This window comes from Heptranchias perlo, chromosome 22, assembly GCF_035084215.1.
Source record: "Heptranchias perlo isolate sHepPer1 chromosome 22, sHepPer1.hap1, whole genome shotgun sequence".
NCBI classification, from domain to species: domain Eukaryota; kingdom Metazoa; phylum Chordata; class Chondrichthyes; order Hexanchiformes; family Hexanchidae; genus Heptranchias; species Heptranchias perlo.
Genome location: NC_090346.1, coordinates 30591762 through 30607004, shown reverse-complemented (window position 1 = coordinate 30607004; position 15243 = coordinate 30591762). Strand labels below are relative to the sequence as shown.

The 15243-nt window shown below is 38.8% G+C and overlaps 1 protein-coding gene across 1 annotated transcript in view; it reads right to left on the bottom strand.

Moving 5' to 3' along the window:
- Positions 1-625: 625 nt before the first annotated feature.
- Positions 626-15243, bottom strand: part of LOC137340537 (protein disulfide-isomerase-like) — a 37923-nt gene continuing 23305 nt past the window's right edge. Inside the window, 9 exon segments of the mRNA XM_068003057.1 lie at positions 626-663; positions 666-738; positions 834-1015; positions 1966-2086; positions 6591-6788; positions 8318-8443; positions 9143-9259; positions 9828-9965; positions 14525-14658. Coding sequence (XP_067859158.1) covers positions 626-663; positions 666-738; positions 834-1015; positions 1966-2086; positions 6591-6788; positions 8318-8443; positions 9143-9259; positions 9828-9965; positions 14525-14658 — 1127 coding nt within the window.

The window sequence follows — 15243 nt, the reverse complement described above, 5'->3', positions numbered from 1 at the left end:
AGTGCATTACTGCACCATATTATATATTAAATCATTGAAAGCATCTTTTCCAATGACAGAAGAACCTGCATTTAAATAGCACCTTTCAGAACGTCAGGATGACCCAAAGTATTTTACAGCCAATGAAGTACTTTTAAATTGTAGTCACTGTTGTAATGTAGGGAAACGCAGCAGCCAATATGCGTACAGCAAGGCCCCACAAACAGCAATGAGATAATGTCCAGATAATTTGTTTGTAAATTTGGTTGAGGGATAAATATATGCCAGGATACCTGGGAGAACTCCCCTGCTCGTCTTCAAATAGTGCCATGGGATCTTTTACATCCACCTGAGAGGACATCTTATCCAAAACACGGGACAGCGCCTCTGACTGTGCAGCACTCCCTCAGTACTTCACTGAAGCATCAGCCTAGATTATGTGCTCAAGTCTCTGGAATGGGACTTGAACTCACAACCTTCTGACACTGAGCCAAGGCCAACACTTAATTTTTTTAAAGAACTTAACCAAATTAATTAAAATTATATAAAGCCTGTGGTATACTTATAAAAACAACAAAATATTTTGCTGCATTGTGAGTCAGTATAGTACTAAAATATGTTCAACTTTTGGCGTTAGACATCCTTTTTAGATAAAATGGATTGGACTTGGCATAACTGAAAACATACCTTTGATTTTCCTTCCTTATCCAGAAATTCAGATAAAGCTTCTAGAGTCTGAGCACTGGTATAGTGTACAATCTGTGTGAAAATAAGTGTTAAGTGTCGGTATCAAAGTGAAAAACACACGAGATAAAAAGGTAGAAGGGAAACAAAGAATCCTGAAGATAACAAACCTTTCTGTCTGATCCAGCAGGAAAATACTTTAAACTTGGATACTCCTCAACTATGACAGAATTAATTTCATTCGCGGTGATATCTATCTTAGCAATAACAATATTTTTAGAGTCCTCATATTTCTTCCCCAGTTGATCCCAGATAGAATTAATTTTTTTGCATCTTTGAGGCCATGGAGCACCTTTAAAGTAGAGAAGAAAGAATGATTGTTACCAAATTATATGTTAGTGTATGCAGGAGGAGAGATTTTTATTAATACAGCTATTAACTTTGTCTCCTATGCGTGCAGAGATGGTTCCCTGAGTATGGGATGAGTTGGTTAAAGTAATTTGTTTGTTGCTCCCAGTTGCTCGGCTGGTTAAGGTAGTACATAGCTAAACTACACAGGAAGATCTCGGTCTGTGTTGTGAATTTGGTTGAGGGATAAGTATATGCCAGGACACCTGGGAGAACTCAACTGAGATGATGGTAGGGGCATTAACATTTATTTCAATGTCCCGGAGTAGAAAGAAAAATGAGTCAGTATTCTCACCCCTGTCACTATCCACTGGAAGTTCACATCTGTGAGCACTGGGTGAGGACAGCTTGGGGCTTAACTGCAAAGTGTCCCTAAATCAGATAATCTGTTGGCACCCATTGTATATACCAGTTGACTAAGGTACTGGAGGGTGACCAGCAATGAGCTAACATCATCAGGAGAGAAGGCTAGAAAATTAGTGGAAAATAAAATAAAAAATTGTTTTTAAGATACTGTGAAAACAGGAATTCCTAGAATAACTTGCAGCAGATTAATATTGGATTCAAGTGGGGTGAAATTCAACTTCAGTGGGGATGCAAAACGGGCATTAGCAGATCGGCTGCCCCTTTAACACCCGTCCAGTTTATCTTTCCATTGACTTCAAACTTGTGTAACGGACAGCTGATCCACCACAACCTGTTATGCACACCTGACGAAGTTGAATTTCACCCCAATGCATCAAAATGGAGAAAAGGGGGTATACTATCAATGTACTGTCTCCCCCTCTCCTTAGACTGTGTTTACATCTAGTTATCGAATGTTTTAGTGAGATTTTGTGACAGAATAGTAATATTGCACAAGAACGATTTGTGTAGAGTCTGAACGATACTTACAAAACAACACAAAGACATTCTTTGTGATATTAAACACAACTTCATCAAAGTTTATTCCCACTAGCACTTTGACCGGATTCTTGTTCCAATCTTCTAGAAGTTCTTCACTGTACTGTTGAGGCTGATGTATAAAGTAAAAATATTATCAGATAGCTCTCTCATACCGCAATGTCACATAAAAGTTGGTTACGTACCCTCCTGGAGGGTGTCCTACCTCCGCCCCACTTGCCTCCATTGAGCAGACACCTGAGACCCATGGAGAGATGACCACCTCCCCCCCTCACAACATAGATCACTTAATGAGGGCATGGAGGAGGAAAGGCTACGGCCTCTTAACCCACCCCTCACCACCGAGCAAATGTTTGAGGCTGGAGTGAGGGGAGGGCAGCCACACTACTTCTCCGCTGCCCCCCTCACTGAGAACGAAAAAGGGGTCTAAGGGAGGGGAATGGAGGCTAGCTCCCCTTCCAGTCCGGGGAGTATCCGCAGGCCTGGGGAAGGGAAGGAAAGCCAAGGGAGCTGAGGGAAAATCACTGCAACTTTCCCCCTCCTGTTGAGAGAATTCCCCAATCCCACCTTCCCTCTGTTACTCTGTCGCCCTCTCCTTTGGAATAAGTTGCTGGCCCAGATACTGAATGCAGATTCGCTGCAAACATTTAAAATGGAGCTGGACAAATTCCTGGAGGAGGCTGATATCACTGGGTACAAAAAGTAGTTGGGATGTTAGGTGATATACATCATGATTATTGTTATCTCCTGGAACTCATTTCGGATCGCTTTGGGGTGGGGGGGGGGGGGTCGAGAGGAATGTCCCAGGATGCTTTTTTCCTGAATTGACCCAGGGGTTTTATCTGGGGATTTTTTTGCCTCTCCCAGGAGATTACAAGCTGCTGGTGGGTAGGGAGTATTGGGAGTCATGTTACTTAGTTGCAACATGGCTAAATGGGGCAGATTCGATGGACCAGCTGGTATGTTTCTGACCCCCTTTTTTGTATATTTGTATGTCCCCCTTTGGGTCCACTTATCTCCCGCTCTCTAACACTGCTTGATCTGAATACTGCTCCTCGTCTTGACTCCCCATGTGAACCACAATGGGAGATAATGTATTTGAAAACGCTGCACTAACCATGGCATGTTGGAGAGCTTGGGCTTGTCACATAAATCTACACTTCATTCATTTTGCTAGAGGGTTCCTTCAATCATTCATTGTAATTCTGATAATAAAGAGCATTTAGCTTTTACATAAGGTTTTCCCTAAATCATCTGATCAAAATCCAGATATATTTTCTTTATTTTATTAATACTCTACTCACTGATATATAGCCATTCCTTCCGAAAAAAGACACTAAACCTAGGTAACAGATCAAATTCACAAAAGAAATTCTGCAAAGAAGGACTGCTAGAGGGTTCTTGGAGGACTGGACAGACAGTGAGAGAGAAGAGAGGAAACCTGAAAGATACTGTTATAGATCACCACAGGAAACCAAGCCTTGAGTTCTCCTGTCAAAAAAGTGTTATATTAAAACTGAGTTTACAGATTATCTTGAAATTAGCTTCCATTAATCTTTATTTAAATAGTAAGCAATTTTCAGAATGCTATAGTGTAACTCAACTATTAGTAAACTTTTGCAAATTTATCTTAGTGTATGAAATAGGAGTTTCATTTTTTGAATATTTCTTAATGCACGGCCAGAAAGCGTACCCTTATTTTGTGTGCTTTCTGAGGGTGCACTGAAACTAATGGATAAGTGAGTAGCTAATCCAAAAGCACTTACAAAATACTGGTTAACTAGCTTAGCAGCCATGTAACTGACTGTGGGCCATCCAGCTGTGGATTGCTGGCCAAGCGCTCTCATGATGTGGAAGACAAATCCTGGAGGGTAAAGCAGGCTTTGGAAGTCATTGGCCTGGAAGTTTACATGGCATCACACACCCAGACAGGCTGCAAGAAGTGTCAGGCTTGAAGAAAAGTGCCAAGATGAGAAATCAGAATGAACATGCATAAAAATAGGCTGCCATTACATGGAGACTGTGATATATAGGAAGCGATTTATGTCAATCAAAGTAAATTACAGGAGACTGACATATTTGCATGTGTATTTTTGTGCACAATGTGAATTGATGTAGTAACCTGCTACAATTCAGTTAATGAAAACTGACATTTAAAGGGAACCTAGAAAGATGCAGCTGAGAAAAATTGAAGACTGATATTATTCAGATTCAGCTGACAATTAACAGTCTATTTAGTTAGCCATCAAACTCTCGAACATTCAAACATTCTGTAGGCTAGGTTTTATTCAGATGAACTGTGCATGAGGACATAGCATTGTGCTGCTGCCTAAAATACATAGCACAAATTATCTTCTAATTTGGTGTATGCTTTTCTTCTCCTTACAGAAAAAAAAGCTGCAATCAACAAAAGACACTGAATCCAGATGGAAAAACACCTTGACATTCAAATGACAATGGAGGTCATTGCCTGAGAAACAATACACAGCATCGGTGATTTTTTTCTAGGTTCACTACAGTTACAGATTTCACTCTCCAGTTGGACAGTGTCATGCAGCAAGGTTCTCTGCTCTGCAGACAGCTATTCCCCAGTGGGCAACATCGGTCACATCTGCATGGGAAGCCTCAGGCACGGAGGCAGAGAGTAGAGTTGGAGCATCTCTCAGGAAGGTTCTCATTGTTGCTGTCAAGGTGTTGAAATCCATACTCCTTAATTAGATAATGGCCAGCCACAGCGAGTTTGGAGACGGAATCCAGAGACCCAGGAGTGAGGGGCTCCAACAACAATTGACGTATGATGATCTATGTTCAAACAGAGCAGTGGCAAGGCCAGAAGCATAGGAACAGGTGAGAGGCTCTCAAGTCCCTGCCAGTCCTTCATCTATACCGACTTCTGGACAAATGACAGCAGAAACCCTCAAAATCAAGCAGGCCGCCGCAATCTGAATGTAACAGGCAATTCCTGGTATGCAAACAGAACCTTCTGTCAAGGTAGGCAGTCAGTTAAATTACAAGCAGGTTCTCAGAAGACCTGTCAGGCAGTCCCCAAACCTATTTTTCCACATAAAAGAGCTCTTTTCTCTAGAAAAGAGAAAGTTGAGTGGTGGCCTGATAGACGTCTTTAAGGCAATGAAAGGGTTTGATAGGATAGATGTAGAGAAAATGTTTCCACTTGTGGAGTCCAAAACTAGAGGTCATAAATATAAAATAGTCACTAATAAATCCAATAGGGAATTCAGGAGAAACTTCTTTACCCAAAGAGTGGTAAGAATGTGGAACGCACTACCACAAGGAGTAGTTGAGACAAATAGCTTAGATGCATTTAAGGAGAAGCTAGATAAGCTCATGAGGGAGAGAAGAATAGACGGGTATGCTGATAGAGTCAGATCAAGTAGGAAGGGAGGAGGCTCGTGTGGAGCATAAATGCCGGCATTGACCAGCTGGGCCGAATGCCTGTTTCTGTGTCATAGTTTTGATGTAAGAAATGGTTGTTCCGTAAAGTTTCTGCTAGCTCCCCCTCATCATCCTCCACCTCATCCTGCTCTTCCTATGCTATAGCTTGTTGTCACTGCTCTTCCACAAACACGTGTGTGCCTCTTTCCATGCCTACATTGTACAGCATACCAAAACAATTCAGACAACTCTCCACTCATACTGTAGAGCACCTCTGATAGAGTCCAAAGATTGGAACCGATGTTTGAACACAGTGGTGTTCTGCCTCTGCTTCATTGTAAGCTCTTTTATGGGAGGTATGGGGTATCCTGAAGCACATTTTAATATTCCTTATCTCTGAAGGAGCAACCAATCATTCTGTCAATCCCCTGGAATAAGTGGAGGACCTATGATTTCCCCTAAGATATAGTCATTATTGGCACACATTGATGGTGGGTTCAGGATATTTGGATGTTCATTGTGATTAATTTTCTGTTGATGAGTATATTGGGATGTTGCATGGGTGCTTGAAATGGCCTCATCAATGCGGTCGGTGCTGTACTTTACCCTTGGAACACAGCACCTTTCATAAAAGCTGTCAGGTTCTCTCTCCAGCTGCTGCATCCTGGTGCTGATTTAAATGTATTCACCAGCATGTCAACATAAAGCCTCTATGGCATCAATAATGTAACAATGAATTGCACACTGACTGATCTTTGCCAGGTCTCCTGCTGTTGCCTGGAAGGAACCTGTTCTGTGTTGTTGCCAACCAAAAACCCATTAACATTAGGTCTGACCTTTAATGTGCTTTAACATTACTTCCTGAAGGAATTTTAGGAGCGTGAGAAAGACATGCACTAATGCTTCATTAAAGCTAATGCAGAAAATTACCACTCCTTCACACACACACACACACACACACACACACACACAGTATTCCTGTTAGCTATAAAGCATATAGGAATATCACCCTCTTAATAGTTATAAGTTTGGTACATCAATTAGATCAAGAAAATGCCTATAAGTGTTACATTTGAAGAGCTGAAAATATGTAATATTCAAGGAGAAGCAATATACCTTTAAGCTGATGTATTTTCTTTTGACAATGAGCACATTGCAGGGTGTGCGGCTATTTGATATGAATACCATTTAACTACATTCAGTGTTTTGTAGAACAGTGGTACCTTTGCTTTCCCATCAAGGTAATTCTGGCAGAAAGTTTTCACATTTTCAGTTGTGACTTCATCTGCTTGCATTCTGTACCTCACACTGTCATTTGTATTAATCAGACGAACAGCGGGTATGTCCATGTCCCGAATCTGAAAAAAATCTCCCAAGCGACCATTCCTACTTTCATTGGTGTCAACCAAAATAAAGATCACCTGAAAAGTTCAGAAAAGGAAAACTTACAAAACTAAAAGTATCTTTGAAAAATAGTATTGTTTTCTAATAGTGTACAAAATTAGATTTTTAATTGGAAATTAACATTGTTCCTTTTTATACATTTTTTAATATAGGTATGTGTGCAAGGAAGTCCTGGACAAAGGGATAGGGCATATAGCAATAATTGTTTATTGTGTTTGCATTCTGATAATCCAATTGAGTTCCTACCCCAGTAACTGAATGGGATGCACCATGCATACATTGCAGAATAGCTTAATAGTACTATGCATGATTCTGATTGTTTTGCAAGTTTTGGCTTGTCAAGTTTTCCTATAATCTCTATTTGCCCAAGACAAAAATTGCATTAATGCCACATTGAATGAAATCTAAAAGCAGGCAAACCACTCCTGGAGGGACATTATATACCAAAGGTTAGTTTGCATTTCTGATCAACGCATGGAATGAAATAAAGCAGATATATCTTATTTTAAATATTTTAGCTTAATTATGATGTGCTTGTCAATAAATTGGATTGAATTGGGCCAAGCCTCATTTTAATCTTAGCAGAAAGAATTTTTAGCAGGAAAATTATGATTTGATGAATCTGCTCAACTATGATCCAATAACATCAGATCAAGATAAGGGGTACCCATTGTGTTTGTCTGGCAACAGGAAAATGACACTAAGCTTGCAGATAAAAATGTAGCTTTGGTAGGAGATTGTGTTGTGCTGATTGTTCAGGAAAGTGTTTGAAGTGTAATATCATTAAGCATTTTTAATTGTATTTCTGGATGTAATCTCATCATTTTTGGCTGGAAACTTGACTTCAAGGGAAATTGAATGGATAAGAAATGGATCTTGGTATCCATCTCAAAATTTTAAGATTAGGATCAGACAAATTAAACTCTATGGTGAACGACTTGCATTAAATATAGGAAGATTCAATTCCAAATGACAAAAAAGCATGTGGCAGAGAGAGAGGGAAAGGAGATTGTGATTGCCATGTAATTATTGGGGAGTCTTGTTCAAAACAGTAAAGACTTTTACAATACTTCAGGAGAAGACAGTGGAAAGGATAAATTAAATCCTTAAGGTTTTGGCTGATTCCATTTCTTCATTGTACCCCCAGTGTCTGCTGAATTATGTTATGCTTCATTTTGGGCATTTATAATTGTACATGAATATTTTTAGTTTCTTTGGCCTGTCGAAGCTGTGGTCAGAATTCGATATACTGTCAATTTAAAGAGAGTATCAAAGTGCAAGGCTATGATTAAGCTAGTGTGCAGATCAATGCAGATAGGGTCATTGTTAACCAGTTATGCAATTCTGCAAGTGCAGATTACAGGTTAAATTACAATTTCCGGAGATTGAATCTATTGAAAAGAGAAAAGCTGCTATTAAAAACTCAAAACCATGAAAAGGTGCAACATTCATATTCAAACAAAAAAATGGATTTATTAATTTATTGCATCGTTGTCACTTAAGGTCTTAAATGATTCATATGATTAGAACAGGCAGCAGAGCAAACCTGGCCCCTAAAGTCAGCAGCTACAGCTTTAAAGTTTTTGTACATCTCATTAAACTCCTTCGATGTCTTGTCTGCAAACAGCAGAAGATGATTGTCGATGCCAACATCAAAGAGTTTGACAGCAGTCTGAAAAATAATTTTTAGATATAAAGGAAGAAAATTAATCTCTTAAAATGGAATCATTTTAAAATAAAAATGGAAACTGAGACATGATTTGTCAATTTCTATTTAGAGCAGAATTCTAAAATTGTTTGATTTTGAGGCTCTGCTTCAAATTTCACTTCTGGACACTGAGGAAAATTTGATTAGAATACTTTTGCTCCCAAAAATTACGAGTCCAGCAAGTTTTACCATGAATTGAAAATCTTTATGCAGAAAGGGAAACCAGTCATTTGCACAATTTTAGTGTGACTTTCTACAGGTTATAAACACCAACAAAAATATTACCAATAGACTAAAGCTAGAAATCACCGTTGGTGATATTGACGGATGAACACTTCAAGTGTCCATATGACAATCCTCTGTCCACTATTTTAAGAGACGCTAACCTGCTTAAATGTCCATTAAAATAGTGGGCAGAGGAATGAAATGCAAATGTGTTAAGCATTCATATATTAATATCACCAACATTCATCTCTAGTCTCTGAGGGACTAATTGGCAATACAAAATAAGAGAATATGCACTCCTGAATTTCTGCCTAGAGTGAAATCTTAGTGTCAGTGAAATCAAATAGCCTTGAACTTCTTGCCCCAAAAAATCAGTATCTGAAGATAGTTTGAAATTCTTAATTAGAATTAATTAAAGTAGAAACATTCTCAATTTACCACTTCATTATACTCCGTGACTAAATGCATCTCGTTGACTTTGATGAATTTGGTAAGATCATCTTTGTCAAGTTCATGGCCATCAGCAATTTCATAGCCTACATGTTTTTCTTCAAACTATAACCAAAAGAAATGTATAAATATTAGACACAACGGTCAAATCTTCAACTGCATAAATGACATTGATAGCCTTTCCTATGCGTATGCATGTATTTCACATACACATATAGAAACTTCAACTGAACTTTGTTAGCAGAAATAGATGTTACATTTCTACTAAAATATTCCACTAGTTTGTACATTTAAAATGTTATTTTTGATTTTCTTCTCCATCTTTTGCAGCCAGGACAGCCTCTCTGATCAAGAAGGTCAGTCAGCCTGCACTTGTCGTTAGTATTACTTCTGAGTTAGACACTCATAGGTACTCAGGATGTTGGTGACACAGGCGCATTTCCAGTGGATGCACCACCTCCATTCAGTGGGTGATCCAAGTGGCATCAGCAACAGACAGGTATGCCTACTAGCAGTCGCCGGGAGTTGGACCTGGATCTCCTGGTCTGCAGAACAATAATTAAAACTTTGCACCATCATACTGTCGACACCAATGCTTAGCTTTTGCAAAGAGATCAAACAATAACACTAATTTTAGATCTTACGGATTTATCCATTGATATCTGTGTCATACCTTTCTGAACAGAATGATGGTGTCCTTGGTGATGCCGTATTTAGCAAAATGTTTTGCATTATTTATGACACCAAATGGAAGATCAGGAATATCTTTTGCCGTCTCATAAAAAGTTTTAGTGTCATTTCCTTTAAGATCCTGTTTAAAAGTAATATAAATTCAATTTTATTAATAAAAGGGCATTTTATCAGAACATCTTAGAAAGTCTATTGCAAAAACAGAAAAATTCCAAAGATTGCCCTTTGCTCACTCCACCCATATAATATGCGTCATAACTATAACTATATAGAAGCTACTCCTGACAGTAAAGCTGAATTACCAATGATGATACACCTTTAGGCAGTAATCACTTTGTTTTATATAATTATATACATATCTAATAATATAATTACTGATTGATTATTGGCAACCTGTTGAAATGGCAAATCAACATGTCTATTCTATAATATTAAGTTATTAACTGTACTTTCCATTAAAATTGCATTATTTATATTATCACAATATATACCAGGCTGAATATAGAAAGTTCAGATGGGAAGTGAAAAAGGAAATAAGAGGAGCAAAGAGAGAGTATGAGAATAGACTGCCGGCCAACATAAAAGGGAATCCTAAAGTTTTCCACAGGCATGTAAACAGTAAATGTGTAGTAAGAGGAGGGGTTGGGCCAATTAGGGACCAAAAAGGAGATCTATTCATGGTGGCAGAGGGCATGGCCAAGGTACTAAATGAGTACTTTGCATCTGTTTTTACCAAGGAAGAAGATGCTGCAGAGTCTCAGTAAAGAAGATGTATTTGAGATACTCAATGGGCTAAAAATTGATAAAAAGGAGGTATTGAAAGGCTAGCTGTACTTAAAGTAGATAAGTCACCCGGTCCGGATAGGATGCATCCTAGGTTGCTGAGGAAAGTAAGGGTGGAAATTGCGGAGGTGCTGGCTATAATCTTCCTAACATCCAGAGATACGGGGGTGGTGCCAGAGGACTGGAGAATTGCAAATGTTACAACCTTGTTCAAAAAAAGGGTGTAAGGATAAACCCCGCAACTACAGGCCAGTCAGTTTAACCTTGTTGGGGAAACTTTTAGAAATTTAGAAATGATAATCCGAGACAGAATTAGCATTCACTTGGACAGGTGTGGATTGATTAGGGAAAGCCAGCACGGATTTGTTAAAGGCAAATCGTGTTTAACTAACTTGATAGAGTTTTTTGATGAGGTAACATAGAGGGTCGATGGGGGCAATGCGGTTGATGTGGTGTATATGGACTTTCAAAAGGCTTTTGATAAAGTGCCACATAGTAGGCTTGTCATCAAGATTGAAGCCCATGGAATAAAGGGGGCAGTGGCAGCATGGATACAGAATTGGCTAAGTAACAAGAAACAGAAAGTGGTGGTGAACAGTTGTTTTTCAGACCATTTGAACCACCAAAATAGGCCTTGATTTAAATGTCTCATCTGAAAGATGACACCTTTGTGAAAGGTAGCCCTCCCTCAATGATAGTCTAAGATATAAACCTAGAAATTGCTGTCAGCAATGTTAACAAATGCTTAATGTGCTCATAATGTGTTCTGTTATTTTAATGTTCCTGTTAAAATAGCAAAGAGATTAATTTGATAAACTGTGTAAAACATTCATATGATAACAGCACCAATGGTGATTTCTCACAAGTCTAACTAAAAGCTATATCTCTTACCTTTGAATGTTTTACCTTTTTCATCTATTGACTTTCTTGGTCTACCTATATCTTCTGACTTCAAATGGAACTTCCATGCCTCCTCCATTGCTAAAGTTGCCGCTAAGAAGCTTGACTTGTTCTTTTATGTCAAACACGTCTCCCATTAAAAGCTATAATTTTTCATTTTTTTTCATCAGTCATGTCTCTGATATGCATGGAAAATCATCACCTGGCTTAAGCATCTCCAAACCAGGCTACAGAGAAATCCACATAAGTAGTTTCTATTTGTTATATGGAATACACACTCTTCCCGAAGCGATACACCCCACTTATCTAAGCCCAGTCAACTTAGGTACAAGCTGATGAGTGCCAACACTTAGGAATCCCTGTATGTGCAGCAGTACTGCTGGAGCCTACCCAGCTAAAATTGGACTAAGTGCTGGTAAGCGTCCCATTGCTTGTCCAGCAAGGATCATCTTCCTCATGAGTGCATTGTCCTGTAAAGTACTTGGAGCCATGTGAGAAGAATTCCAACTCTTGAGGATAGGTCTATCACTGCAGATCCCATCAATGAACCAGACTGGTTGGCCAGTCATGAACAGTGATTCAGAGAACAGTGCCTGCCTGAGCCAATTACTGAGCCTATCATGAAGGTTCAACTTTGTTCCAATCTCCCATCAACAAGCATGCCATCTTGGAGCTAACTCCACCTGAAAGCCATCCTGCTTACTTAGTGTCTATAAAGTTCAAGTCCTTCCAGTACTTGAATACTAATCCCATATTTAAAGCACAAAGCTGCGTGACTCATTCTGTTGCAAGTTATATTTCAAGGGTTGTCCTGATAACAGCATTGTAACCCAAGTTCCTCTTCCCTTATTCTAGGTGCACCCCTGGAAGTTGTGTCAGTACCCAGGGGCACAGACCTGACCAGCATCTCAGAGCATGCACAGTCACTCACTCCTACCTTTGCATATACCAGTTCAGGTACGTCTACCCTGAAGGATTTAAATAGGGAGCTAAAGGATCGTGCACCAGATGATGCACGTGGCACAACTGAGCGGAACAGGTGGTGGTAGCGGACAAGGAACCAAGCGTCATGAAGGGCCAGACTAAGTGCCTCTTGACCCATTGAGCCCTGGGATCTGGACTTCATGAGGCCTGCTTTTAAAAGAAGGATACTTTCTCAGCACAAAACTTTGCTACAGTGATTGGAGATTGTGCAAGCCAAACTGTAGTAGTTGACGGCGAGTGTGAAGGAGTCCACTACTCACATCTGCGCAGTGCTGATGGACGGATTTGTACAACTTCAGTTTGCCACAAATCTTCTCACAACTCCATGGACAACTGCAATAAGCCCCCATCTCCCCCTGCGCCCCCACTTCCAGAGGCCCTAAAGCCAGTCATAGAAACATAGGAACAGGGATAGGCCATTCAACCCCCCCAAGTCTGCTCTGCCATTGAATTAGTTCACAACTGATCTGTACCTCAATTCTATTTACCCGTCTTTGCTCCATATCCCTTGATTCCCTTATCTAATAAAAAATCTATCAATCTCAGTCTTGGGAGCTCCAATTATCCCAGCACCCACAGCTTTTTGGGGGAGAGAATTCCAGATGTGAAAAAGAGCCTCCTGAATTTGCTCCTGAATGGCCTAACTCTAATTTTAAGATTATGTCCCCTCATTCGTGATTCCCCCACCAGAGGAAATAGTTTCTCTGTATCTATCAGGGCACATGTTGAAGAGCTTTGATAGTGAAATCAGTCTTTACCAATTCACCACCCAAAACAATATTTGGGGATTTATAGGGAGATATCAGTAAAAACTGATTTTAATGCTCCCTAAAAAAACTCTGAAACCCATTATTTTTACCTTTCTCTATAATAAAAACTTAATTCATGTAAAAAAGCACATCCTTCATTCCTCTAACTGCTTTCTTTCTCATTATCTAATAATTCTCTCTGTCTCTTTTTGTTTGCAAGTGTTCCTCTCTCATGCTTTCCATTACTTTCTCTCAATTTAAAAATTGATTTTGCTTTCTTTCTTTGTTTTATTGCTTCACTTCTTTGTAACTAATTTCTACTTGTCTAGCCCTATTTTTTATTACTGTTTCTCTCTAGTCTTCTATTACATTTAATTTCTTTATCATTATTGTTGTCCTTTCTATCATTTTTTTGTTTTCACATTTCCAGTCTTCAAGCATGGCCCCCTCCTTGAGGAGGGTGTTTCTTTCTCAGTGTCTGCTAGATTGGTACTCCTGTTCCCATAATCTCCCGGTTCTATCTTTCTCCATCTTCAGGATCTCTATTCATGTTTCTGGCTGGGACTGAGATCACCTCGTACAAAAGATAGGAACTGCACAGCATTATCAGGGCCAGAATGATCTCCTGGATTAGTTTAGATTGTCTAAGGGGTTCGGAGAGAAATTTACCAGACTTTTTTTTCTCAAATTGGCCTGGGTTTTTATATATATTGTGCTACACAAGATATCACAATTGTGTGGAACAGGCTGGATGGACCAAAGGGTCTTTTCCTGTCCGTCATTGTTCGTATGTTTGTATATTCTGGCTCTGTCATTCCCCACCTCCCAGCTCCATCCCATAATATTTGCTTTTGAGCTTCCAGGTCAGCTACCTCACAGGATATAAATAATTTTCCGCAACTCTCCATCATATGCCCTCTAAATCACAAATAGATTTTGTCATTGTTATAAGTGACTAAGAACTGATGCAGTTAATGCTCACATTTTATTTAACATCACCTACTCTGAAGGAATTTTCAAGCCAAATGTTTTGCATACAAATTATTTGAATCTATCATAGGCATATGAAAATTATACAAGGAAAGTTTAGTACTCAATCCTTTCAGGCTTCAATCAAAATGAACAGATATAAATGATTAATAAATATATGTATTTTTTAATGAGCAAGTACAAGTAAAACAGAAAAAATATAGAAAATTAAAGCATTTAGCTTGACAGTTTCTATTTAAGATGCAGTAATTATAAAAGCTATGAAAGGAGTTACCTTAAAGAAACCAACAACCACCACATCTTCAGAGTCAATGAAAGTTTCAATATGAGTTATATTGACCAGATGTACGGCACTAGGGCCAGTCCTTCTCTTTAACCAGGTGACAATGGAAGATGCAGTTCTTACTCCTGAAAGAAAGGATTCAGAACTATGTAACATTTACTTTTTAATCTTATGAATATTAAAAATCTCCATTCATGCAATGATTTATTGAAATGATTGGCTTGTCACATAGAAAAAAGTCATGTATTTGCTGTATTCATTTTCCTGCTGGGATTTATTCTTTCATTTTCATCTCTCACAGGCCTGCCTAATAGCATCTTATCATCTGAACACATTAATATTCAATATTATAAATTAACAGCTATGAACTAAAAAATGTGTCTGAAAATGTCACTTCACTTTTCTCTTACAATGCCACACCTTTGTAATAGAGGGTACATAGTTAGGAGTCTATTCATTAATATTACATCAGCTGCATTAAACAGATTAGGTTGAATTTGCCAATGTTCTTAACAAATTGCAAATTTTTTAATTAAATTAACACAAGTGATTCCATTGGCGGAGGGGCTAGCACTAATTAATGGTGGAAATGCCATATTCTGAGAACCTGCTTTAAACATCAAAGTGTTAATCGTTTTAAGATCAAAGTATGCTCTTAAAGTAAACATATAGGTTTGTACAGTTCTGTCCTTGCATAGAAGCCTTCAAGC